The 25192-nt window shown below is 54.2% G+C and overlaps 1 protein-coding gene across 4 annotated transcripts; it reads right to left on the bottom strand.

The window, feature by feature from the left end:
• Nucleotides 1-233: 233 nt before the first annotated feature.
• On the bottom strand, nucleotides 234-24383 carry SLC41A1 (solute carrier family 41 member 1). 4 transcript variants are annotated; one of them, XM_036343124.1, is made up of 12 exons: nucleotides 24366-24383; nucleotides 24067-24185; nucleotides 20547-21576; nucleotides 12161-12268; nucleotides 10992-11063; nucleotides 10289-10433; nucleotides 9986-10132; nucleotides 9015-9162; nucleotides 7637-7716; nucleotides 6620-6754; nucleotides 6179-6327; nucleotides 234-2789 (listed from the first exon to the last, which is right to left on the bottom strand). In XM_036343124.1, the coding sequence occupies exons 3-12, from the start codon at nucleotides 20919-20921 to the stop codon at nucleotides 2604-2606; spliced, it is 1545 nt and encodes a 514-aa protein (XP_036199017.1). In that variant the 5' UTR covers nucleotides 20922-21576; nucleotides 24067-24185; nucleotides 24366-24383; the 3' UTR covers nucleotides 234-2603. The 4 variants fall into 4 exon arrangements, with proteins under 4 accessions (XP_036199017.1, XP_036199018.1, XP_036199016.1 ...); XM_036343125.1 differs by lacking the exons at nucleotides 24067-24185; nucleotides 24366-24383 and adding exons at nucleotides 22962-23077; nucleotides 23238-23653; XM_036343123.1 differs by having other exon boundaries at nucleotides 24067-24374.
• Nucleotides 24384-25192: the final 809 nt, after the last annotated feature.

Genomic DNA, 25192 nt, shown 5'->3' on the forward strand with positions numbered 1-25192 from the left:
AAGCCCTTGACCAGGAATCAAAGCCAGGACCCTTCGGTGTGTGGGCCCATGCTCTAACCCCTGAGCAACACCAGCCAGGGCGAGATGCTTCATTTCCTGTCACACTTTGGCCCCTTTCCAAGTCTGAGGGAGGTGGGACAACAGAGGGGCCCCAAAACAATAGCTGAAGCTGATTTTATTTGTCTTTTTTCTTTTGAAGCTGCTTTTTGACGAGACACACAAGAACCAACCACCTAAATAAACGTCCTCTTTATTTACCAAATATAATTTATCAGTTATGTTGACATTTGTCAAATCAGTTATAGTAACTATAAATAATTCTCTTAAGACACAGTTCTGTAACTTTTTAAGGATACAAGAGTAAACCAATGCCGCTCCTTGCAGCCAGGCCGAAAGTACATGCGGTTTGTGCCATCAGGGAACATAAACGAATCTCCCATGAAAGCCAACTTCATTTTCGTGCCGTCTCACCCCACAGTCCTCCCTCCGCTCACACACTCAGGACTGGGGGCGCGCCTACCTCCCTGCCTTTTCAGCAAAGAAGCTCCAGAGCCTTCCAGGGCAGCCTGGCCGAGATGAGGAAGGGGTGAGCGACAGGGCGGGGGTGACTGGGGAGCACAGGGCACAGCTTCAGGGGCAGAGGAGCTGGTTTTGGTGCCTGTACAAGAAGTGTACAAATGTGTTTGGAGACGGGGGACAAGACGCAAGGCCTGAGGAGCAGAGACAAGCCCAGGCTGGTGTTAATGAACTCTGTTGGACACAATTCCAACTAGACAACCTCTACGATTCCTTCCGATTCTAAGGTTCTAGCTCCACTAGGTGGCCTGGGTGGGAACGGAGGGAGAGAGAAGACAGAGTCTGGAGGTATAGGGCAAGTTCCTGGGTAAGGCATGGTGTTGGTAAGAGACAAGGTCATTCCTTCGCCTTTCCCTGGAGGTGGGTCCTTCAGGTGACAGAGAGGAGGGTTTCTGGGAAGGCTGTGGATAGAGATGCTAGAAAAAAACCTGCATCCAAAACGCCCAGACTTTGTACATGTGTGTGGACAGATTTCCAATCTGTTCAGAGTAACATGTCGGTAAGATAGGGACTCCAGTGTTCTCCCAACCTTGCGCTAGGCAGGGAAAAGTAGAGGCAGCTAGTTGATGTCTAGTCTACTAGTTCTGAATCCTTTTTTTGGGTGGCTGGTGAAGAGAGGTAGAGGGTAGGGAAGGTGAGGAAGGGACATTTAGAGAAATGGACACTGGTTGAGCCACGGGGCTGGGAGCTGTAGCTGGGGTCAGCATTTTACACAGGTGGCATCTAGGAGGGAGATCCAGAGGCAGAACCTGGCGTGGTGATACACATGCAGACACAGCGCGGAAACGAAAGGAGCACGTGGCCTTTATCTGGGGAATGAGGTGAGGCTGGAGCTGTATTTCCCTTCCCACAGGCTGGTCAGTGCCTGGCACAGTACCTAGCACGCAGTAGGCACGCAATCAATACTGCTCAATGGATGTTTCAGACCATGCCTGCGGCAGCACTCCTCGAGGGAGGCCGTGTACTTGTTGAACGAGTAAATGAATGAATGGTGAACGTGGGCAGAATTCAAGCGAGAGGACAGCTGATTGCCACGGCGTGACAGAATGAGGGATTTTGCGAAGTGACAGCCTTAAGGTGGCCACGTGACCATGTGTCCTCAGGAGAAACAGCAGCAGCGAGACATCCCTGTGGCTCTCCACCTCCCAACCCTTCTCCACATACCCATCCCTGCCCCTAATCTTGGAACCCAATCTGGCCAACTCTGGGGGAAGGTAGTGCTTAGAGACAATTAGAGACGAAGGTTGAACAGAGATAAAGAATTGGTCCTCTGGGCCCAGAGAGGATATAGATCTTGGCAAACCTATGGGTGAATATGAGTCACAAGGAAACCAGGCCACTGCTCATTTCTTCCTGAATGTGACAATCGATTGCAAAAAGATCACTGGCAGGGGCTGGTGGTGCTTACCAGCCGCTGGGCCAGGGGCACGTGCATAGTCTGAATAGTCAGGCCACCTTAGTCTCTCAGAGAGAGAAGGGCCCAGGTCCAGAGGGCGGAGAGCAGGGCTAGGATTATATGGAGCCAAGAGCAGTTGTCTCCTGCCTTGAAGTTGGTCCATTTCTAGAAAAAGTGTATACGCGTGTGTGAGGGGGAAGGGGGGGCGGGATATATTTATCCCTCTGTTCAACCAAAAAAGAAAAAAAACAGAAAAAAAAACACCAGAGCCAACTCACAAAGGGTTTCTCATTAGGGCCAAAGCTAAGTTTGCCAAAACATGATCCCAGATCCCAGACGAAAACCCTGCCCCAGTCCAGCTCACCTGGAGGCACCCACCATGAAATTGCACTTGATGACTGTCTCAAAAATCTACTTGTACTGCTTGCCTCAGTCCCTCTGTCCTGCCTGAATTTTTGCTGTACAAACTTGGCTCAATGTATAAAAATTCCCATTGAAAATAATGAGAATTCGGTATCAAAGTGAAATCCTAGAAAGAGGTGGGAGTGTGGAGTACAGTGGGGGGAGGGGAACAAAAGACAAAAATCCATAAAGAAAGTGCAGAGGGTGGGGAGAAGGTTGAGTGACCAGGCTAGTCCCCGACGTCCGTGTCTCGGTCCCCAATGAGCCAGAGGACATGGAAGCTAAGTGCTAGGAGCCCAGTGCCCAGCAGGTCCCCCAGAGCTGTCAAGTACGGGATGGAGAAGTTGTCGGGGTCCAGGCCCCGGCCCCACATCCAGTGCACCATCCAGTCAGCGATGTACAGGAGAATCAGCACCTGGGGAGACAGAAGGGTTCGGTCTAGGGCCCTCCCTTTCTCCAGGGGGAGCCAAAGGCCACTGGATCGGACCCATTCATTGCATCACAAGGCCTGGCTCTCCACAGTCCTGGTGCTGGGGCAGTTCATCTCTCCACACGGTGACCTCTCTGTTCTCACCCCGCAGTTACCACCTTGAATAGACGACAGGCATAATGTGAGCCCTTTAGAGAGGAAGATGCTCTACTCTCCGGGGTCACCCACGTCAGCATTACGTCCCGCTCCCTGACGGAAACCCTACGTGCCACAGGAATCTAGCCCTCTCGCCTCTAATTCTAGGTCACCCTATTCTAGGGTCACTCCAATTCCCGCCATGCTGGCGTCTCCAGGAGCTTGGCAGGGGGCAGGGGCAGGGGCAGGAGTTGGCTTTTCAGAACGGGATTTCTCCCCGGAGCCGAGTGGAATAAGAACAGCGCTTGAGCCCTAACCGGTTTAGCTCAGTGGATAGAGCATCGGCCTGCGGACTGAAGGGTGCCAGGTTCGATTCCGGTCAAGGGCATGTACCTTGGCTGCGGGCACATCCCCAGTAGGGAGTGTGCAGGAGGCAGCTGATCGATGTTTCTCTCTCATCGATGTTTCTCTCTATCCCTCTCCCTTCCTCTCTGTAAAAAATCAATAAAATGTATTAAAAAAAAAAAAAAAAAAAAACAGTGCTGGAGACGGCTGTCCGCACAGTCGTCTGCGTCACAGCTGATGGTCCCAGGCTGGCTTCCTCCTGACCCTCCCATTCTGCTGTTGTGGCTCAAAGAGCGCAAGTGTGTTTTAATGTTAGTCTTAGCAAAGCAGAATCACGAACAAGTCTGCTAAACAGAAAGCAGACAGTACACAGCAATTCGAAAGACACTTTGGATTACCTGCTGCTCCGATGTCTCTCTGTGCCCTAGCGTTCCCGCCATTACTACAGACAGCTAAGAAGGATCTGGATTAGAACCCTGCTAGTGGGCCCAGGACCAGCAGCAGCAGCAGCTGGGAGCTTGTTAGAATGCAGTCTCAGCCCCCCGGACCCTCAATCTCTTAAATCAGAATCTGCATTTAAACAAGATTCACACGCAGGTTTAAGTGGGAAATGCATTTAGATGCGATGGGCAGGCCCACATCTTCTATTTGCTCTGCGCCCTCCCTGACAGGTGGGCTCCCTAAATCACTGCACCCGGCTGAGAATGAAATGGGTTCTAACGGGAAGGCTCCAGCACAGTCATTGGGGAGGTTTTACCCTTGACGGTACTTTGCAAATGCCGTGGTATGTAAATTCCGCCCTAAGGGGTGCAGATGCAGAAAGCAGAGACTCTCGCAGGAGAAAGAAACTAGAGTTGATACCTATTTTTAGGCAAACTTGGTTGTTCTGTCTTCTCTCCAGGGGGGCCGGTGCTTACAGTTCTAGCACCCTTCACATTCCCCCTCCCCTGCACAGCTGCCCGGTACTCCTGTGGCCCTGGCCCTGACCCTGGGTGAGGGCCAGCCCCTCCCTGCCCTCATAACTTCACACCCTTTTCAGCAGAGCCCCAAATGAAGAGCGTGGCAGGAGGACTTCACGCTCCGGAATGGAATGGCAGCAGCTGTCCCTACATTCCAGCCCCGAGCAGGCCCTGGGACACATGGCTGAGGAAGCAGCAAAGGATCAGGAAGAACCTTTCTGGGGATAAGTGCCAGGCCGTGCCCCTCCATAGGCCTGGAGAAGAGGAGGGCAGAAGAAGGATAGTGAGCTAAGGCTTATCCTTCCCAATGCAGGCCAAGGGCTAACCTCCAGCCTCAGACAACTCCTCTTTCCCACCAAGTGCACTTGCAAGGGAACGTGGTGGCCTGGGTGACTGCTTCGGGGAAACTGCATGTGGTGGGTTCTCAGCCCAGCCCTTGTCAAGATGTCCCAACCCACAGCCTTTCTCAAGGTGGGGGTAAGGGGTGAAGGGATAAGCGATGGCCAATAGGGACTGGTTAAATGAACTTAGGGAGCATCTCTAGAACAGAATAGAATGCAGCTGTGAAATATCAGGGTGCTCTTCTCTTTACATGTTGATGTGGAATGATCTCTGTGATAGACACATAGTTATGTGAAAAAGGCAGGGCTACCTGTGTGTAAAAGAAAGAGGAAAGTAAGAAAAATAGGTATGTTTGCTTATATGCATTTGAAACAGCTTGGAGGGCATATAAGAAATGGATACACGGCCCTGACCGGTCTGGCTCACTGGATAGAGCGTTGGCCTGCTCTATCCCAGGTTCGATTCCAGTCAAGGGCATGTACCTTGGTTGCGGGCATATCCCCAGTGTGGGAGGTGTGCAGGAAGCAGCTGATCGATGTTTCTCTCTCATCGATGTTTCTAACTCTCTATCCCTCTCCCTTCCTCTCTGTAAAAAAATCAATAAAATATATTAAAAAAAAAAAAGAAATGGATACACGGATGGCCCGGGAGGAAGAGAACTGGATGGCTGGGGGTGGGGGTGGGGGCAGAGCAGACCTTTCACTGAGGTTTCACTATGAACCTTTGAAATGTTTGAACTGTAATGTGACTGTTATTACCTATTCAGAAACGAATCTCTACAAGTTTGAAATGTAATAATTAGGGCGAGTGTGGCTATAAAGAGGCAGCCCTGTGCTGATGGACCAGTTCTGTGTCTTGATGTGCTGGTGGTTACATGAAGCCACACATGTGATAACACTGCACAAAATTAAACACACACACGTGCATGTAAAACAGGTGCAACCTGAATAAGCTCTGTGGATTGTATCAGCTTTGATTTCCTGCTTTTGACATCGTGCTATCCTTATGTAAGAGGGTACCGCTGGGGGAGACTGGTGGACAGTACATGGGATCGCTCTGTACATTTTTTTCCCACTGCCCTGTGAATATATAATTATTTCTAAATAAAATGTTGAAAAACGTAGTAACACAACAAGGGAGAATGTCAGAGAATGGCAAGGCTGGACAGGATCCTACAGATTCTCTAGCACACTGGTTTCAACAGTTTCTCAAGCCAGGAAAGCCTTTATTCATACGAAATCTCCCAAGGAAGCCCAGTATGCAAAGCAGAGCCACGGGGAGCTCTGTGGCCAGAGCGCACCTGCTCAGCGCCCTACCACCACCTGCTGAAAACCACCACTTCTGGTTCATTCCTCTCAACGTACAAACACATCAATCACTGGGCTCAGAGATCATTCTACCACTGGGCCAAAGTCACACAGTGTGTTCGTGACTGCGCTGGAACTACAGCCTGTGCGTCCGAGCCCCCTGTCCAGTGTTTAACTGCAGTCCAGTCCCGGAGAAAGAGGTGCAGAGTGTCTGATGGGCCAAGCCTGGGCCTCCCCTCCCACCCCTGCAGGGCAGCCTGGCCCCTGGGCCCCTGCCAGTCGGTACCTGGAGCAGTGCGGCTGTCATGTAGAAGACGATGAAGATGAGGGTGAGTGTGGTATGCCCTCCCTGCATACAGCTGATGGTGTAGAGGAAGACCAGGTGTCCTGGAACCACGAGAAGGAAGAGGACCCGGGCCGAGCGAGAATTCACATCTGGGAGCGAGGAAGAGAAGGGGTGAGGAGGAAACCTGGCCCCAGAAGGTCTTTCAACATCAGGAGGTACCACGCTACACTCCAGGGCAGCAGGCAGCTGACGGCCTCTACCTCTCCATCCCCTGGTCCCAGCCCCCAGGGGTTCTCAGGAAAGGAGAGCCTTCTTGCCTGGCCTGTGCCCACTACGACAGCTGGCATCTGGGCCCAGCTGTTTCCTAAGTGAAGCTCACTGACTGCTGACCCTTCCCTCCAGGGCTGGAGTGGACCCAGGCGGCGGGGACACTGCCGTTACCAGGACTGAAGAAGGTGGTACAAGGACTGGGGCAGCGGCGAGGGGCTTGCTCAGAGTTCTCCCCGGGCATTCCGTTCATGTGGAGGAAGGTGGAGATGCGGCTGGCCTGCACGGCCACCAGATTGCCCCCGACACCTGCAGAGACAAAAGGATCTTAGACATGGGGGACGGGAGGAGTCCCCAGGAGGAGAGTGAGACATGGAGAAGAAAGACGAAGACAATCCCCTACCCCCATTCCAGGAGTCTTCCAATCCTCCCATTCCCCCGCTCTGGAGATGTGGCAGACTCATGCGCCCCTGGTGCGGCTGGGTGTGCAGGAAGGGACACAGGCGGATCTGTCGACTCAGGGAGCCTGACTTCTCCAGCAGCGGGGTGTGTGTACCTGCTGTCGCACACAGCCCGGGGGACGAGGCCCTGCTTGCCTCGGGCCCTCGCCAAAGCTCCGAGCAGACCCAGGGACCCAATGGTTCTGGTAACCCATGTCAAGGATCAGGTCTGAGCTCTGCGCTCTGGAATCTGGCGCCCAGGAGCTATGCTTACTCTCCTTGGCATCCCATCCCCACCCATTCCCTGCTCCCCTCGGCCTTGCTCTGAGCCCTGCGAGGCTGACTCTACAGACTGTATCACCCAACCTCCCATGATGGTGCTTCTGATCAGATTTGTTCAACAGGAGGCATGAATAGGTGATCAAAAAGGGTGGGAGGAGAGACAGGGGCCAGGTATTTCTTTCCTGTTTCCTCTCTGCTTTGTGGCTATGGCTTATCCCTGCGGGGGGCAGAGGAGGGCTCTTTCTGGGCTTCTGTCACACTATTTCCTCCCCTTGCCCCTTGAGAACTAGGGCTTCCTGTTGCTGCTTATCTCTGGATGCCTCAGCATCTCTTGTTGGTCCTACCCGGCTCTCCCTTCTTGAACTAACTGAGCTGGATTCTCTTGCCTGCTAGAACCCTGACTGAGGCAAAGCCCCCCAAATCCTCTTTTGCCCTCTCCTTTCCCCTGGCAGCTGAGGCCAAACCTCACCGTTAATCACAGGTGTGAAGACAGCCATCCCTGCAAAGTTGGGGTCTGACACAGTCTTGTCCAAGATGAGGCCTCCCACGCTACAAAGACACAAAGACAAAATGACACAAAGGCCATTAAGGGGTTCTGTTCCAGCCCCTGGCACGAGAGGGCAGGCCCATCTGGCCGTGGGCAGGAAGGGAAGCAAGGTGGCTCTCAGGAGTCACTGCTCTCCCCGTCCTTGCTTCTTTTGCCAGAACCAGCTGCTGCTCATAACATTCGGCTGTCACAGTGCTCCCTGAGCAAGCTGATGGCACCCACCTCCCAAGCTGGCTGGAGGCGCCATCCAGAGGGCAACCTGCTTGTGAGAATCTCGCTGTTCTGCCTGTTCAGTATTTATTTCCCTTTCCTCAGGGGATGGTCTCTCTCAAACTCAGTAGCTGTGGTTCACATGACATTACTCCAATGAGGACTAGGCTCCAAACTCATCCAATCAAAGCATCGCATCCCCAAGGCCACAGTGATTGGTTCAGGAATAATCATGTGACTGAAGGAGAGCCAATGAAATTTTATTTTATTATTATTACTACTAGAGGCCCAGTGCACGGATTTGTGCACCAGTGGGGTCCCTCAGCCTGGCCTGCGCCCTCTCGCAATCCGGGACCCCTTGATGCAGTAGTGCGCACAGTGATAGGCGGCTGGGGAGGAGCCTCAGCCCAGGCACCGTGCCACTCCTGCTCATCCTGGCCCCGCTGCGCCTGCCACTGCTGCTCAGTAGCGTTGTGTGGAGGCGGGAGAGGCTCACACCACCGCAGCTGCGCTGGCCAGCCGTGAGCCTGGCATCTGGCACCTGTCGGTCAGCTGAGTGGCGCTCCCACTGTGGGAGTGCGCTGATCACCAGGAGGCAGCTCCTGCATCGAGCATCTGTCCCCTGGTGGTCAGTGCGCATCGTAGCGACCAGTTGTTCGGTCGCTTAGGCTTTTATATATATAGATTATTATTTTTTCTCAATGAAACTTTATAATGGGACTTTGTGAAATTGTTGAGAGAAAGAATCTCTCTTACCACTGAATTAGTACAAGTAGAAAAGTATAAACCAGAACTGCAGGCCAGCACAGGGAAAAGCAGAACCAAGAGATGGAGAATACTGGGGCCCTGATGATATAATTTCTGCTCCTGAGTCCAGCTGTGCCTTTTTAGTTCCCTGAGCCAAATGCATTCTGATTTTCAATGAAACCCTCTTCAGATGGTTTCTGTCATTCATCATAGAAGGACAAGTGACTGACACACTATTGAAGGCATTTCCGGGGTCAGTGCCATGCTCCCTCTCTTCTGGCTTAAAAGGGAGTCTGTGGCAGGGTGGAGAGGGTGGGGGTAGGCACCCACGGCCTGAGCCTACCTGCTGATGGCCATGGCAATGATGACAGGCTCCCAGCCCGAGTACAGCACCTCCCTTGTGGCTGGACTCCGCCGGGCCAGCACCACCCAGACAGGTAGCAGGGCCACGAAGAAGGCACACACCAGGGGGTAGATGTATTTCCAGTTTTCTGAGAAGCAGAGATCAGATAGAGGTGAGCACTGTGGCTCTCTCTTCCCAGCCTCCCCCTGGCTGATCCTGCAAATATCCCAACAGATCAACAGCCACCCCACACTAAATGCCTGGACGTATATAACCTCATTTGATTCTCACTGTAAGCCCAGGAGATAGGTGGGGCCAGGCTTTCCCATTTTGTAGATGAGAAAACCAAGGCTGAAAGCTTCCCCAGCACTGGACTCATAAGGGGCAGAGACCAGATTCTAGGTTTCTTGCTTTGATCCCCAGAAATCACTCTCTCCCCTCCCCTTCTCCATTTTGCAAGCAGATTCCAGCCTTCCGTTCCCTTCCTTTACCCGGTACCCCAGGGGTCCTCAAACTACGGCCCGCGGGCCACATGCAAATACAAATATTGTATTTGTTCCCGTTTTGTTTTTTTACTTCAAAATAAGATATGTGCAGTGTGCATAGGAATTTGTTCACAGTTTTTTTTTAAACTATAGTCCGGCCCTCCAACGGTCTGAGGGACAGTGAACTGGCCCCCTGTTTAAAAAGTTTGAGGACCCCTGCTGTACACCTTACCCCTCCAAGGGAAGCAATAATCCAGCAGGAATATACATATTTGTCTGATACTTTCTATCCTGCCCCTGCTACCTGCATGAACTTGAGATAAGCACTTAACTTCAATTCTCTAAGGTGGGGAGTTATTACAACTGTATTCCAATCAAATAAAGAACACAGAAGAAATGCTTACACATTTGCATATACACTAACCATCTCTCCCAACCCCACCCAGGAGTCCACCCGGCTCACACCCTCGGTAGCCTCATCCTCACCCAGCTCCAGGTAGAGTCCCCAGCTGATGCCTGAAAGCAGTGCCAAGGTAATGAGGTCACCCAGGCTGGCAGCAATGGGAGTGGCCACGTTGTCTGGGTTGATTCCAATCTTTCGAGAGCCAATGATGACCCCAATCATGATCATACCTGGGGAGGAAGGAGAGGAGCCAGGAAGGGTAAGAAGAGGTAGAGGGGTAGCGACACAAAGAGAGACTGGAGGTGCCAGGCCCAGGTGACACCTCTGGGGCAGCTCTCCCTACTCCCTTCCCCTCGCAGCCTCCTCCCCTTCCCTTCCCTCCTCACCTAGTACCAGGGAGGCGATGAAGGCTGTGGCCACACTGCTGGCACACAGCAGAAAGGCATGCGGGATGCTGAAGTGGCCGTCAGGGATCCAGCCAAAGACGACAGCTGCAATGGACGCCAGGAAGCCCACCACTGTGGCCTGCACCTGAGGGGGGAGTGGTAACTGGAGAGCACTGGGAGCAGAGCTTCTTAGCTGAGAACTTGTCTTGGCTCTCTGCAGCCCAGGAGGTAGGTGGGGCGGGACCGTCCAGTCCTCCCAAGCGGGAATGATGTCTTTGTTTGTTTAGTTTCACACCAGACACTAGTACTGTGCAGTGCACCCCGCAGGAGTCCAGGACATGTTACTGGTGGAATGAGTGTTCCTCTGGGGACTGGGGTGAGGTTCAATGGCGCCTAGGACTTCAGCCCAGAGACAAGGCTTGGGCCACAAGGGGACATGAGACAAGGGTGGTCAAGGACATTTCAGCACTCCAGTGTTCGGAGTCTGATCTGTGGGGACATGAGCCCCCTGCAGCAGTGGGAGCCCAGAACTGACACTGAGATACCGAGTTTCTTGGCTGCTTTCCTGGGAAACCTGGTTCCCTCCTAAAGCTGCTTTCGGAGAAGCCAGCTCGGCAGGACGCCGGAACTTCACTTGGGGCCCAGCTGAGGCTGCCCAAGCTTTTCAACCCCAGCCCAGTCTCTCTGGTTCCTGCTGTCTTACCTGAATGAGGGCCATGTTCCCAGTGATCATTCGCCAGAGCTCCTTGGGTGTGTCCATGTGCCCGATGTTGGCCTGGGAGAGGGAGGACAGGGGGCTGGAACTCCAGGCTGGAAAAGGCCTGCAGCTCAGAACATTAGCATCCAACTGGCTCAGGAAGCAGTGCATGCGCCCTAAGACTCTGGGACTAGAACATGACCCCATGGAGAGTGAAGCAGGAACGGGGGGCTAGAGTGAGAAGGAAGGGGCTCCTTGAGCTCCTGTGGCGGGTGGTGGCAGGAAGGGTGCTCCTAAGGCAGTCTCCTCCTCTCAGGAGAGCTGCTCCAGACACCTGCCCACCCCAGACTGCACCCTCTGCCCCGCTTATCAGGACAGCCCATTCCTGCACAGCTGAGAATGGCCCGATGGACCCCCAGCTCTGAAGCCCGCTTGCTGTCCTAAGGAAGGAAAGGTTAGCTGCTGGTGCAGGACTGTGGCCGCAAGTGTGTTCGGGAAGGAGTGAGGAGGCACAGGAGGCCAGAGCAGGGCAAGCTGGGGCAGACTAGGCCGGCTACCACTTCTCTCTGCTGCCTTCTCCAGACTGGGAGCCATGCAGGGACATCTCTGCCACCTGGTTCCCCTGCCTCCTGAGTTTTATTGCCCCCTACCTCCTACCCCCTGGTCCTGTATCTGGTCCAGCCTTTGAACTGTCAGGGCTGATCTAAGGGGTTTGGGAGGTGGGGGTGATGAGCACCCCTCCCCGGCTATTCCTTCAAAGCCAAGGGGGAAAGGGAATGGGATGGGAGAGGCGGGGCAGGCCTGGCTCTGCTCCGGCCCAGCTGCAGAGTAGGGCTGGAGATCAGAGGCGGCCCCCATCTGTGCAGGTGGAGGGACCAGCATGATGCTTGCCTGTCAAAGCTGCATAAACAGTCACGAGGCGGGTTGCAAAACAGGAGGGGCAGGGGGCAAGCGTCCAGGGACGGCTGAGACATCCAGAAACCGAGCCTGGGAACCACTCGAGCAGGGAGCCCCTGCCAGGAGCAGGACACCCAGCCCGGGATCTCCCTACACCTGCCCACCCCAGCCCCACACCCCAGGCCTGGGCGGCTGAGGAGGCCAGTAGCGATCTCCCGGCCTGGCTCCGTGCTGCCCAGAGTCCTGCATGCCCCAGTCGTCCCGGCCAGGACACTCACTGCGGTGGACAGCCTCGATGCCAGGGTCATTTCCAGGTTCCCCTTCAGCCCCAGCAGTGCAGGCACCAGGATGAAGACCTCTGTCACCTTCTGGAAGACTTCCCAGTGCTACAAGGTGAAAACAGATCTCAGGAATTTCAGTGCCCCAAGGGGCCGGCTTCGAGGTTGAACAGATAGTCAGGAATCAGGAGGGCTTGAGGAGGAAGTGGGATCAGCAGGGAGTGAGCACATCAGCCACTTTTCCTCCAAGAACCCTGGAACCAAACCAAGCCCATGGTGCTCCAAACAACACAGTCACCCCCATTCCTCCCTCCCCCGCCCCCCCCTCCCACCCAGAACAGGGGAGACGTACATGTAAAGGCTTCTCTGGTCAGGAGACCCTAGCCTGGCTCTACTTCCACTGCCTTCTATTAGGCCAGGGGGAAGAGAATGGTGAAGAGCCACACAGCTGAGTCACCCCAGGTGGCTGACACCCCAAGTTCCTTTGAGATTCCCCCTCAAATTGCAATCCCCATCCCCTCTGCCTTTAGTCCGTTTTCTCTGCGGCCTCAGCCTTGGGTAGTGTTGTCTCAGCTGTTGAGAGCTGGGCTCCACGGGGCTGAGGAGATTAGGGTTTGTTTGGTTTCTATCTCTAAGGGCTTTGGGCCTCAGCCATCGCAATTCTCCTTCTGAACAGGGTCTGAATTAAGACCGTGGTCCCCAAACCTCAAAATGCTGGTCTGCGAGAGGCGTTTTATTTTGCCTCTGCACTCTCTCACCCTACATACTTCTCCCAACCTCTCAGCGAGGAGACGCAAGTGCACCCCTGCAGGGAGAGACTGAGCTGGGAGGCAGGAGACACGGGTTCTAGCCCGACACTGTGAGGCCTGGCTCGCCCCCAGGTCCTCCAGCAAACATCTACCTCGCAGACTGTGCGAGGCCAAGCGCTCTCCATGCATTTTCCATTCCACCCTATCAACAACCGTGTGAGGTAGGGGCTATTTTTAAGCCCATTTGGTAAATGAGGAAACGGGTTCAGAGGGCACTGCACCCATTAGTGCTCAGGGGGAAAAGTGGGAGCCAGGGCTGGCTATCTGAAAGCTACTTTAGTGGCAGCTGAAACGGAAGGCTTGTGAAAAAGGCTGGGCTTGCGGCTCCCTCCCTGGCCTTGGCAGCACCGTGGGTTCCTTTATTTGTTTTGAGAATGGAAAGACTTCAACTCTGGGGAGGGAGGAAGGGGCAGGTGACCAGGCAGAAGTACAGAGGCTGAGGCAACGTGCTGTAATGTCCTGGACCGACAGCCTTAGATCTCCCACAGGACACCCCAGGGATGGGCCTCACGCTGTCTCTCCAACATCTGCCCCACATTGACCAGGGGGGACCTTAGGCAAGTTACAAGGACCTCAAGTTACTGACTATAAAATGTACAATTCAGGGACCAGGTCAAAGGGTCTCTAAAGGCAATTCCAGCACCAACACTCTAGAGTTAAAGATGAGCAAGGTTGCAAATTGGACCGACAACGATTAGGATGGCTACTATTAAAAAAAACACCAGCCCTAGCCAGTTTGGCTCAGTGGATAGAGCGTTGGCCTGTGAACTGAAAGGCCCCAGGTTCGATTCCGGTCAAGGGCACATGCCTGGGTTGTGGGCTTGATCCCCAGTGGGGGGCTTGCAGGAGGCAGCCAATCGATGATTCTCTCTCATCATTGATGTTTCTATCGCTCTCTCCCTCTTCCTTCCTCTTTGAAATCAATAAAAATATATTAAACAAACAAACATAAAACACTAAAACCTCAAGTGTTAGCAAGGATGTGGAGAAATTAGAACCCTTATGACTGTTAGTGGAAATGTAAAATGATGCAATCACTATGGAATGTAGTATGGCGATTCCTCTAACAATTAGAATAGAATCTATCACATGATCCAGCCATCTCACTGCTGGGAATATATCCCTAAGAGTTGAAAGCAGAGTCTCAAACAGACCTCTGTACACCCATGCTCATAGCAGCATTAGTCACAATAGCCAAAAAGTGGAAACAACCCATTGGTAGATGAATAGATAAATAAAGTGTGGTATATACATACAATGGGATATTATCTGGCCTTAAAAAGGAGGTGTATCATGTCACCTGCGACGACACTGATGAACCTTAAGGACGTTGTACTAAGTAAAATAAGCCAGACACAAAAAGACAAACACTTCTGTATGTATCTAAAGAAGTCAAACTCATAGAAATAGAAAGTAGGATGGCGGTACCAGTGGGTGGGAGCAGGGAGAAAAGGGGAGCTGGTGGTTCGTGGGCACAGAGTTTTCGTTTTGCAAGATGACAATGTTCTGGAGATGGATGGTGGTGATGGTAGCATAACAATGTGAATGTACTTAATACTACTGACCTGTGCATTCAAAAGTGGTTTAAATGGTAAACTTTATGCTATGTGGTTTTTTTTGCCACAATTAACCAAAAAATGATCAAGGATATTAGAGAGGGCTGGGCCAGGACTAGAGACCAGGTGAGGCTGGACACTGGGGGTCCTATAAGGCAAGGACCTCTCCGAGAGAGGGGGGGGGGAGGGATTAAAACATATATAGTATATATATATATATAGTATATATATATTTTTTAAAATATATTTTTATTGATTTCAGAGAGGAATGGAAAGGGAGAGATAGAAACATCAATGATGAGGATCATTGATCGGCTGCTTCCTGCACACCCCCTACTGGTGATCCAGCCTGCAACCTGGCATGTGCCCTTGACCGAAATTGAACCTGGGACCCTTTAGGCCGCAGGCCAACGCTCTATCCACTGAGCCAAATCGGCTAGGGCTAAAACATATATTTTAATTGATTTCAGAGAAAGGGAGAGGGAGAGAGAGACAGAAACATCAACGATGAGAGAGAATCATCGATTGGCTGCCTCCTGCATGCCCCATACTGGGGATCAAGCACACAACCCAGGCATGTGCCCCGACAGGGAATCAAATTGCAGCCTCTCGGTTCATAGACTGACACTCAACCACTGAGCCATGCTGGCTGGGCACATGTGTGTGCGTGCGTGCATGCTCATCTCATTAGGGCTTATCTATCCTTACCTGGGCTCTCGGCCTGGCCCCTCACAGGTGGAGGGCCTAGGACTCTCTTTAGGAAAGCCCTCTCAGAAACCCTCTTCCCTGCACCCCCTCTCCCCCAGAAACAGTTGCTGAGCTTCCAGGCACCCACAAGAAGAGCCTCCCCCTCCAAATGCTGGAAGGGTTTGAATCCCTTCTCACCCCAGGGCCCGAGAGAGAGGCAGCCACAGTGAGCCGCGGGGCCCGGGAGGAGCTCGGGGCTGTCACTTTTGGATGCTGTGCATAACCCTGGGGTTCCAGGTCCCTGCAGGCCCGGCCTTGCTCTGCTCACCTCCTCTTTCCTCACCTAAACTGGACAACAGTTCAGAGAGGGAAGAATTCCCCTCTCCTCAGGAGGGTGGCCTACTGTGGGCTTTTAAAGGCCTCTCTAAGCACAGCTTCAACAACCCCCCCCCCCCCCCCCCCCAGCTCTGTTCTCCAAGAGGTGTATGTAATGCATATGCACTGGCCAAGGGAAAGAGGAAAGAGCCCGGAAAGAAATGCTCTGAGTGTTTGCAAGTAATAGTTTCTGAACCATTTCCAAGGAATATTGTTTGTCTTTATAATCATTTAAGAAAAATAATATATGAGGCTCAGCTAAGCCCCCCTGGCAGCCACTATCAGCATTCCCCAAATGCCCCCTCTCTCTCTACCTCTCTCCTTTTAATTACACGAGGACCGAGAAGATGTAGGGTTTTAATAGTGCGAAGAGGAGAGACAGGCAGGCGGGGAGAAAAGCAGCCACAGTAACAGCCCCTATGCAAGTCCCCTAATCCCCATAGAATACAGCAACCTCAGGCACCCTGAGCCCAGCCCGGTGAAGCCAAGCTGGCCCTTGGGTCAGAGCAGCCAAGTCCTACACACCTGCTTTCTTTACCCACAAAACCCTCTCAAAGACGCAGCTCAGGGCACGCACACACAGAGCTCTGGGAAGAGATGGTGTTGTGGGGCAGCCTGGAAGCAGTCGGGAGCCCATAGTACTGTATGTGGCAGGGCAGACAGGGCCTAATTCAGGCCCATCCTGTTCATCTTGGCTGGGAGTGCCTGCCCGCGAAGTCAAACCCGTCAGCCCTGTCAGCCCAGCCTTCAGCCAAACCTTCACCCACGCCTTCCTGCTCTGCTGGGGGTGGAGAAGGGTGCGTTCCAGGAAGCAGGGCCCCACTGCGGAGGGGTGGGGGGGAGGATCTACACATTTCACTGCTTCTCAGTTCTTTCCTATGGAGGTGGGGCTCACGGGTCCCTGATATTCTGGGTGTGAGGGATGAGACTGCCTGTCCCACACTCAGAACTAATCCTGATTCAGAGCATTCACCTCAGTGGCCCTGCCAGTCCCTCTCCTCTGTCCTTCCACGCCTCCCCTCCCCCGGCCTGCCTTAGAGTGTTCTGTCCTGAGCCTCCTCCCCCCTGGAGGGTAGCAATGGAGAAGAAAGTCACAGCCAAGAAGAATAGGAGTGAGAACATTAAGACTAAAATTGGTAGAGATAAGCTCTAAGCACGGGCTGAGGGAGACCCTGGGAAGTAGGGCTGGAGTTGACCTTGCAGCTCAGATTGGAGTAAGCCCAGTATTCACCTGTCTGAGCCACCTACACACACAACTCTGCAGGTGTCCTGTAGCTGTCCAAGAAGGGCCTCAGGGCAACGCCAGGATAGATAGAGAGAGCTGGACACTGTGAGAAAGGGGTGGTCAAGTGAGATGGAACCGAGTGTCATGCCCAGGAGTGCCCACCACCATGGGTGCAGGCCGGGCAGGAGAGAATGCCTTTCCCAATCCACTCGTCCAAGCCCATGCTTGCCATTCACTCTCATCTTTGTAGATGCTCCCACATACGCAGCAGGTAGAGAAGCCAGAGAAGGCGGTGCTTGGGGGAGGGGGTCTCCTTTTCTTGGGGTCCTCAGCGAGCGAGCAGTACGTTACAATAAGGACCTCTTAACACAGCTGGGGATTCCAGTGAAGGTGCGCACACCACCTCCTGCCACCCCCATTCCTCAAAAGGCTAACGGAACAAGGGAGTGAGGTGCCCTGCAGCAGCCAGGCCCAAGCTGGGGGGTGGGGCCCAAGGCCTGTGCAGCAGGGAGGTTCCCATGTCCCAATCCACTTCAGTTCCAACACTGGGCCCCGTCCTGTTTCCCTCCCAAGTGCTGCAGGAACATGCAGCTACGGTGGGAAGTGGGAGCAAATAGCAGTCCATTTACCCTTTTCCTGCTTTTGGCCAGTGTGCCAGCCCCTATCTCACAGCAGAGCTGGCTGTACACAGTGAGTAGAGAGGAGGGCAGATAAGGGCCTTCGAGGAAGAGACTGGGTCTTCCCCAGCAGTGGGGAAAGGTTGGGGGCCCTGGGCCCAGGAAACATCTGCACCAACATGGGCTCTGAGACACTGGGGACACTTTACAGCCACCTCCTCCCCACGGCCCCCGTCTTTAGGAACCCCCAGATGAGGCCCCACTGAAGGCTATCTTAGCTTGTGAAAGGGAAATGCAGGTGTGAATCCTTACACATCACCCTGCTCTTCCGGAATCTGCGATGGTCAGTTGCCCCCTCTCGCTCCCCTGGATACGGATTAAGAATCTCCCTGCGGTCTCATGTCCTGTTCTTTATGCACCCACTCTCTCCCATGCTCTCCTCAGCTCTCTGCAGGGCCTGCTCCAGCCCAGCTGTGGTAGGGAGGCTGGGGGACGGCGACTAGGACAATCCAGCCATTGTCATCCATACCAACTGGGCCTAATTCTGCAGCGAGCTGAGGTGCCACGCCAAGGACAAATTCGGCCCTCTGTGGGTGTGTTGGCCAGGCTCCAGAGGTTCCCTACCTAGATCTCTCAATGTCCCAGGCTTGTGGGGGTCGGGTGGGGGTGAGGCAAGATGTCAGAAGCCTTTTCCAGCTCTGCAACTCTCATAGTATGTGGGAAGGGAAGGCAGGGGGCCCTCTAAGAACTTTTGTTCTTGCTTGTTTTAGAATATAACTCCAATTGTTCCAGATTTCAGTCCACCCTGTTTTTCAGGGGAAGACAAAGAGAGCAGACTCCTCCCAGACTCTTTTTAAAAAAATATATATTTTATTGATTTTTTACAGAGAAGAAGGGAGAGGGATAGAGAGTTAGAAACATCGATGAGCGAGAAATATCGATCAGCTGCCTCCTACACACCTCCTACTGGGGATGTGCCCGAAACCAAGCTACATGCCCTTGACCGGAATCGAACCTGGGACCCTTCAGTCCGCAGGCCGATGCTCTATCCACTGAGCCAAACCGGTTAGGGCTCCTTCCAGACTCTTAAATCAACTGGTGAATCATGGCCATGGTGAAGGCCATAGAGGTTAATGGTCAGGCTCGGAGTCAGATGGCCAAGGACAAGTTATCTAACTGCTCTAAGCCATACGTCCCTATCTACAAAATGGAGATGATTAGCATTTTGAGGAGCCCAGCAAATGCTCCCCATACCAATATCTAGAAAATAAAGACAACCCTCTCCCAGTTCACCATTGGACCCTGGTTCTATACCCTTTTGTAGATACCAAATCAGAACTCAAAAACTCTAAAAACTGAGAACCAAGGACATAGGAAAGGGATGGAAAAGGTGGAGAAACTGCTACCCAACTCTCACCGCACTAGGAGGAGGGGCAGCCCCTGGGGGGGAATCCAAAGCTGACCTTCCCAGCTCCAAGCTGGCTTCCTCACCCGCATGGGGAACAATTCTCAAGGTATCAGGTTAGGGGTGAGGAGGCAGTACAAGGCACTTTGGCATGACATAAATACCATCCTCGTTAGCCCCTGAAGGTGCAGGGTTCTCCTGAAGGGCTCAAGTCAAAGAAGGAACCATCTAGAACCAACTACCCTCAGTTTCCTGGGACAAGAGCATGGGGAGACCCATCAGCAGGACTCTGCATCACCACAGGCATCATTTGTAGGGTTGGCTTGGCACGGGAGAGGGCTGCTGAGCTCCATATCCTCCTGAGATTTCACGGTCACAGACACTGATGGGTCCTAAAGAGCAGCCCTAGCTGGTTTTGCTCAGTGGATAGAGCATCGGCCTGCGGACTGAAGGGTCCTGGGTTTGATTTCAGTCACGCCCAGGTTGTGGGCTTGATCCCTAGTAGGGGGTGTGCAGGAGGCAGCTGATGGATGATTCTCTCTCATCATTGATGTTTCTCTCTCTCTCCTTTCCTCTCTGAAATAAATAAAAACATATTAAAAAACAAAACAAAAACAAAGGCCAAATCTCCTTCAGCCGCAGTATTTGGTATTTCTCTGAATACGTAGGACAAAGCCCAGTACTCAGCAGCAATATTTGCTAGTGATTGACTTAGTTAAATGTGGCATCATCAGAAAGCTCTGTGTGCCTTATTGTCCTTCAAAAACTTTTATCTAGAAAGAAGACATTACCTATCTCTTGGACCTGGAGGTTTTGGGTAAGTCCTAACCCACAATACACTAATATAGCATATCCCTGGCTCTTCCAGGATCTACCAATTCTTATCCATAATTCTACCCAGTAGCCTCAAAAAGAGCATTCTTTAGGGGGTGGGGAGGCAATGGGGAGATAAGGACACATATGTAATACCTTAATCAATAAAGAAAAAAAAAAAGAGCGTTCTTTGTCCAAGGCAGGTTCATGAAGACAGATAAGGGGCAAAGACAGTTTTGCCCAAGCCTGGTTACATTTTACCCCCATTTATGTCGCAGAATTAGCACTTCTATGTCTTATCACGCCACCCCCCTCCAACCATGCAACAGACAGCATGTGCCCAACCCCATGCCCCAAGATCCTGCCACGGTTACAGGCAGATAAGCAACACAAAATGCCTTTAAGAACCTTCCCTTTTCATTTGAGACCCTCTTGGCAGCCAGGCAAATTCCTGCCCAGCAGGGGGATGGAAAGGAGACTTGAAACTGAGCTTTCTACTATGGGTATCCTTGAAACCTCAAGGGAAGGGAAAAGAAAGCGTAGAGACCCATGGAAATGTCTCCTGCTGAGCTGGGCTTAGCAGGAATGCCCAGGAGGAATGGCAGGCAACAGCCCCATTCCATCCTCCTCTTCCAAGCCCGAACTCTGGAACCAGTTCTGCTTCCGTTAAGCCACACTGCCCTGACCACTTCCCTGGGGCTACCGGGCTTCCTCGAGGCGTCTGGTCTGTAGTAACTAGACCAAGAAGAAACTGAGGCTCTGATCCAAAAGGAAACCGTATTCTAGGAAGCAGCAACTGCTTCCGACTGGAGGTGGAGAGAAAGCGCCAAGAGGCCGTTTCTCAGGAGGACAGATGGCCCCGGGACTCACGGTCAAGAGCTGCCCTCCCCCGGTCCTACCTGTACGATGTCCAGCACCATGCCCGCAGCCACAGTCCCGAAGCCTGCCAGGAGGAAGGGAAAGAGCACTTGCAGCCCAATGGAAAAGGAGGTCTCCTTGAGCGGGGAGGGTGGTGCGGGGCCACGGTCTGTGCTGACGTCGTCACTTTCATTGCTCTGGCTCCCGTTCTCCAGCAGGGCGTCCTCCTCCCGCACCCCCTTGGCGTTGGCCCGAGACTCAATCACCACCACCTCTACCCCAGCCTCATCAGGCCCCAGGAACTCGGAGGTCCCGGCCAAGGGCTCTCGCCCGGGGCCATCGGAAGAGCAGGGTGAAGCAGTAGGGCCAGTCCCGTTCAGCTGGTGGATGTCCTTCAGCTCCAACTTAGAGGACATGACGGGAAGGGAAAACAGGAAGGGGAAACTTCTCTCCTTTTTCTTTTTCGCTTTCTCTCTCCCTCTCTAACTCAGGAAAGAACTTAGTCTTGGGGTGAACCCAGGCTCGGGTGCCGCAGGACCTCTTCCCACGGCTCTCCGCTCCTACCAGGTGCTGCAAAAGCTGATCGACCAACAGGCAGCCCCATCAAGCACTGAAGCCGCAGGCTGGAGGGAACCAGAAACTCCTCACCAGCCCCCGCAGCCAGCCACTAGGGGTGCAGACGCCTGACTCCTGTTGTCCAGCGCTGGGCTGGGGGGAAATGAATCAGGCCTCTTATCTTCTTTGGTTCTCAGCAGCAGGTTGCTCCGAGCGGGGACGTCCAGAGTGGAAGAGCCCAGCCAAATGTGGGGTAACCTCTGGGGCGGCCCTTCTTTCATGAAAAGTGGTTTGAGTTCAGTTCTTTCCGAAGGCAGCGTGGGTCTGGGGCTGCGGCTTCTTCCCACGCCTCTGGCTGGTGTCCTTAAGCTTCCCACAGCTTCTCAGGTTCTGCTGGTCCCGGGGCAGTGCCTGTTGTCTTTCACCTTTCTTCCAGCGATTTCCTTCCTTCCCGGGAAGACCTGGGACCTCCCAGAATCCCCGGTCCTTCAAGTCACGAGAAACTGCGTGGAATACCTTATGTGGGAGGAAGACAAGAAGAAGAGAATGTTATGATCCAGCAAAGGGCAGCTCGTACTGGGAGGCACAAAAGCAGGCACAAGACCAAGAGTTTGTTCTGGCCATTAAAATGACCCATTCCTGCATGGCAACATCTGGAGGCCCAGCAGGCACCATCCCGCCACCCTCCCAATCAGCAACCCACCGCTCCACAGGGCTCACCCACAGTGGTGAGCAGCCTGGGACGGGGAAGACGCTGTGCAGGAGACCTTGCATTGTCTTCTCAGTAATCGGGGGGGGGGGGGGCGCCCAGGGATGTCCTGGGGGACACCCCTTCTTGGATGCTCACGAAGAACCTGGGGTTATTTAGATGTGGTCTTCCAGGGGAGTCAGTTGCACATTCAGGCACAAACTCTCTGCCACACAGACACCCCACTGTAGAACACGATTGTTTACAATCACAAGACAGCCACCCAGGGCCATTAAACAGGGAGAATCTGATCACTGAGCGAAGGTCCCCAGACTCCCAAGCGCCCGAGCCCCTGAGAAAAAAAAAAAAATAGGAGGACTCCCTGGGCAATGAGGCAAGCCTGCCAGCCCGAGGCCAAGAGCCAGAGGCCTCCCCACTCCTGCCCTTGAGAGTCAACAGTGTTTCAAAAAGCTCAGACGCTGACTTGGAGCCAGGCCTCTTGTCTCTGCTTCTCTCCCCCTGCTCTGGGCCCCGAGAGCTTGTCAGATAGGGACACGGGAGTTATCGCAGTTTGAAGAGAAAGAGGGTAAAACTACTGGTTGTTATGCACACATTTCAATTCTCTCGGTTCGCCCTGTTCCCCAGGGTTGCTGAGAGTTGGACATAGTGGAATTCTTAAAAAACAAAAGCACCAACTAAAAAAACCCAACAAAACCAAGCAAAACAAGAAAGAAAGCAGCATAAACCAAAATGTACTTGCTCCCGAGTGTATGTCTTTTTGGCTGTAATGAAGCCACTTTTTTTTTTTTTGCCTAAAGGAGTCCCCAGGCCTTGATCCCACCCTATTCCATCTCACCAGAATAGCTTTTAGAAAGTGAAAAAATACTTTTAAAGAGAATTTCCCGAGGTTCAGAAGACTAGGTCCTTAAGTATTCCAAACACACAATTAGTCAACTCCGGCTTGGGAAAGGGTGGGTCAATTCCAGCAACTGGTCCATGAGTATTGTTTTCTCTCTGTCAACTCAAGCCGCCAGGACTCCCTTTTCCAGGCTCCTTTAACCTATAACCGAGGCTGTGGTCCTTTCAAAGGCCCTCACCGGAGAGGAAACCTCTGAGCAGGAGGGAGTCCACTGCTCCTGTGGCAGGAAACTTTCTGAGTCTGCTAAGACTTGGCCCTCCTCCCTCGTCCCGTCTTCCACGCAGGCCACCTAACCTGAAAGGAGCCGGGCAGGAAGAGAAGCCAGTCCCTAACTCCACTCCTTCCAGTAAAGAGACTCCGGGCAGGCCTTAGGCCCTGGGATGAAAGAAGCAAAACGGAACCAGGATGCCCTGAGAAGGGGACACAAAAGCCCCGTTTTACTATCCCCAAACCCACGGAGGGGGAGAAGCAAACGGCTGTCCTCCCTCGCCTCTCCCCGATTCGGACTCAGCAAATGCGCTGCGAGCCAGGACTCCCGCCCTCCGCCCCCCACCCCGCAAGGGGACTGACCTGCTCCTCGCTTAGGAGGAAGGGGGGCGCCTGGCGAGCGGCAGCAAGGGCCCGTGGTCTCGGGGAGGGCAGGGTGCCCCCTCTTCTCATCACTCCTCTTCCTCGGCCGTCCTCCTCGGCCCCCGGCGTGCCCCCCCACACTCCCAGCCAAGGCGAGCGTCCAGCCGCGACCCCCGGCTCGCTACATCTCGCCTCTGCGCTACAGCGAGGCCGCTGCTCCGCTTCCACGAGGGGAGGTGGCCGGTGGGGCAGGATATACCTCCTCGGGCTCGGGCGGGGGGCAGCCGTACGGGGGACTGTGGGGCCGAGCTCGCTCGCCCCCAATCGCTTTTGGCCCGCGGACTCGGGCCCGACTGGTTGGCTGCTAGTGGCAAACGTGATCTGGGGCACCCTGGGTGGCCCCCCCCGACTCCATCAAAAATAGATTCTGAACGGACAGCAGCAGCCACCAATCAGGGACGGAGGAGGGGCGGGCCCCGCCTCTCCCGGCCCCTCTCTTTCGCTGCGCAACGGGAGGCGGGGCGTCGGGGAACCCGGGGCGCCGGTGACGGGAACCCGGAGCGGGCGGTCCCCGCCGCGCGGCGCTCGCGCGGGTCCCTGCGCCCCTCGGCCACGGGCCCGGGTGCCCGCTGCCCGGCGATCGCCGGGCTGTGCCACCTCCCTCGGGCCGGCCCACCGCTCCCGGGGCCTCCCTCGCCCCCGAAAGGCGTGCGCCCAGGGCGCGCCTGCTCTGGCTACCCGAGCGCTTCCTTGGGGCTTCGGCCTGCGGGGAGACGGGGAAACTCCCACGGAGCTCCCGCGCTTCGTCCTCGGGGAGGACCGTCCCTACCTCGTTCTTGGTCACGGCTCCTCTCCGGCTGCCTGGTCGCCGCGAGCTTCCGCCAGATCCTGCCTTCTTCTAAGCCGATGGCTCAGCCCGGACGGAACCGGCCTTAATAAAGTCCCGGCCTTGAAAGGGGTGGGGATGGGCGGGCGGGAGGGAAAAGAGGTCAGGCTCTCGGCTGGGGTCACACGCGCACCACCTGAGGTCGGGGCGGAGCGGAGCCCGGCTTCCTCTGGTCCCGGTGGCAGCGTGGGGAGAGGTGTCTCCATCCCGGGCCAAACGAAATCCAACTTTCCCTGACGCACCTCGTGGGATCAAAGAGGGGTGTTCCCCTCCAGCCTGGGGCCGCTTCCTCCCCGGGGCAGCTCCGCCTCTCCGACGCAGATGCCGGACCAGTGCTCTGGGGTGTTTTAGTGCAGGGGGTGTGGCCCCCCCCCCCCCCCCCCGCGAAAAGGAACCGCCACCCTCGGGTTTTCCCCTCTGGTCAGTGGAACCTGTGACCAGTGGTTCCTTCCTGTCCTTTTCCTCCCGGAAAGTGGCTCGGGCCACGGGAGCGTGACTTCAGACCTCTGGATGGGGCTTAGAGTAGAGGTGTGCCCGGGGGGGGGGGGGGGGGGGGGCGGAGGAGAACGCAGGGCTGGGTATGACGCTTTTGGCATCCCTTTCAGAAAGAGAGGGAGAGAGAGCGGTAGAGAACACAGCCACCAGGTAATTCCTTTGGGCAAGGATAGCAACACCTACAACCTCCCACTCCAGTATTGGCGATCATTCCAGTTTAGCTGCTAGGACATTTGCACCAATGGCCTGCGGTCTTCGCAGGACCTAGTCGTAGAGCCGCACTTTTGGCTTCAAACACTGGGTCTCAGCCTGGAGACAGAAGTGGGAAACATTGGGTTTTGCCCCAAAGGTTCTGTTTTTGAATAGGAGGTGTAGGGCTGGTGGGGAATTAGGGCTGATGTACCCGGAGACTTTTCGGTGAGGTGTTAGCGACGATTCCTGCCCTTCTCCCTTCAACAGTCCTCATGCCCTCTTGTAATGGTGCCACAGCTCAGCCACCTCTATGTAATCTTGATTTCCCTCACATTCCTTTCCCACCTTCCAACCCCCCCCCCCCCAAAAAAAAAACAGTTCC

The sequence above is a fragment of the Myotis myotis genome, unplaced genomic scaffold, assembly GCF_014108235.1.
Source record: "Myotis myotis isolate mMyoMyo1 unplaced genomic scaffold, mMyoMyo1.p scaffold_m19_p_18, whole genome shotgun sequence".
Taxonomy (NCBI): domain Eukaryota; kingdom Metazoa; phylum Chordata; class Mammalia; order Chiroptera; family Vespertilionidae; genus Myotis; species Myotis myotis.